This window comes from Choristoneura fumiferana, chromosome 20, assembly GCF_025370935.1.
Source record: "Choristoneura fumiferana chromosome 20, NRCan_CFum_1, whole genome shotgun sequence".
Lineage (NCBI taxonomy): Eukaryota > Metazoa > Arthropoda > Insecta > Lepidoptera > Tortricidae > Choristoneura > Choristoneura fumiferana.
In genome coordinates this window covers 16,449,944-16,451,462 of record NC_133491.1, presented here as the reverse complement: position 1 = coordinate 16,451,462, position 1,519 = coordinate 16,449,944, and the positions used below count along the sequence as shown (strand labels likewise).

General features: G+C 43.4%; 1 protein-coding gene across 1 annotated transcript; it reads left to right on the top strand.

Annotated features, from left to right (window-relative positions):
* Positions 1 to 16: 16 nt before the first annotated feature.
* LOC141439443 (protein mini spindles-like) lies at positions 17 to 1,232 on the top strand. Its single transcript, XM_074103729.1, has 3 exons — positions 17 to 46; positions 624 to 784; positions 988 to 1,232. The coding sequence occupies exons 1-3, from the start codon at positions 18 to 20 to the stop codon at positions 1,230 to 1,232; spliced, it is 435 nt and encodes a 144-aa protein (XP_073959830.1). The 5' UTR covers position 17.
* Positions 1,233 to 1,519: the final 287 nt, after the last annotated feature.

Sequence of the window (1,519 nt, the reverse complement as noted above, 5' to 3'; positions counted from 1 at the left end):
AAGGGAGTGAGGATGAGATGAAAGGCCTTGTTGTCGAGATGCACAGGTTAGTAGGAAGGAATAACGCCGTCTGTAACAGCAGTGCTTGTCAGTCCATAGAATAGAATACAGTACTTCTTCACTGCTGTTATTGATACAATGATTCTATCTGTATTATTATATACTCTTTGCATTGTCCCTCTAAAACAAGGCTGGCTAAACCCAGGCCCTTGGGCCAGCAAACAGCTTTAGTACCTACCGTCAGGTAGATGTCGATGTGTGACTGCCACTAACACGTTTGCGGGTGACCCGTTAATACAGCATTATTCAATCAAACGCTAGTGTCCACTTGTTTACGTAGTTACCTATTTATTGTAACTCGAGTAGTAGTTTTGGTATAAAAAATCCTCTCTCTGATATCGCTATTAAAGTTTTTATGAGCTCAATTAACTATTTATTTATTTTAAAGCTATTAAAAATAAGTTTACTATCTATTCATACAGTTCATGTTAAAATTAATTGGTAACTTAGGTACTTAACTGCACTGGCTTAAGCAACATAGAACGTGTCAGATTATTTTTGCACGCTCCGCTGTGGCAGATATTAATGCTGGTGACTGTACCAGTAATTTTTAAACCCCACAGATGGATAGGCGCGGCCATAGAGCCACATATCGCTTCCCTCCAAGCCGTGGTACAGCAGGAGTTGAGAGAGTCGTTCACTACGGGCGGCGCTCAACCGACTCGGTATCTGCGTTCGCAACAACACAGGGTGCGGGATGCGCCCTCTGCTGATGCGCCCGATGGTAACTAAAAACAGTAGGTAGTACTAACACCCTTGCGGTTCGTACATAACCATCTTGCGAAACGCTAACAACGAGTAATAATAACCTTGACGTTTTAGCCACATAGCAGTGGCCATGGTCACGAGTAGACCACGTTGTCTACTATAATCTATAATAATCGGGATAACGGCAGAAAATAACTATAAACGTATTTTCAAATCCAGGTGCAGCAGAAGACGAAGATGTGGACGCCGCCGGCGGCGACTCCGTCGAGATGGATCCCTTCGACATGCTTGACCCTGTGGAGATCCTTTCCAAGCTCCCCAAGGACTTTTATGAGAAGCTGGAAGCTACCAAATGGCAAGAGAGGAAGGAGGCACTGGATGCACTGGATAACCTTTTGAAAACAGCTCCGAGGTTGGAACCTGGGGACTACGCTGATCTTGTCCGGGCTTTGAAGAAGGTATAAATAAATATCATGGCGCAATTTACAGCAATTGGTAAGGCTTTGAACTGGGCACTTAGGGCTATTAACAGTTGGCAGGTCGCACTGGTGGGTTATTGTTAGATCACGAGGAGACGACAAATCGTCGGTGATGCTACGGCATAACTAGCATTTTCCATAAGGTATAATTTTCACTGTCAGAACAATACAATGTCAGTACTGTTAGTGCAGTGAAAATTATACCTTATGGAAAATGCTAGTTACGCGGTATTGCAGTATAACCGATGAACGAAATGGAACTGACAATTATC

What these genes read in the sequence shown, in the direction of transcription:
- LOC141439443 (XM_074103729.1), top strand. Translation starts at nt 18, where the DNA reads ATGAAAGGCCTTGTTGTCGAGATGCACAG. An exon ending in CTTGTTGTCGAGATGCACAG is followed by an intron (nt 47 to 623) that starts GTTAGTAGGAAG and finishes TAAACCCCACAG; the next exon opens with ATGGATAGGCGCGGCCATAG. An exon ending in CTCTGCTGATGCGCCCGATG is followed by an intron (nt 785 to 987) that starts GTAACTAAAAAC and finishes TTTCAAATCCAG; the next exon opens with GTGCAGCAGAAGACGAAGAT.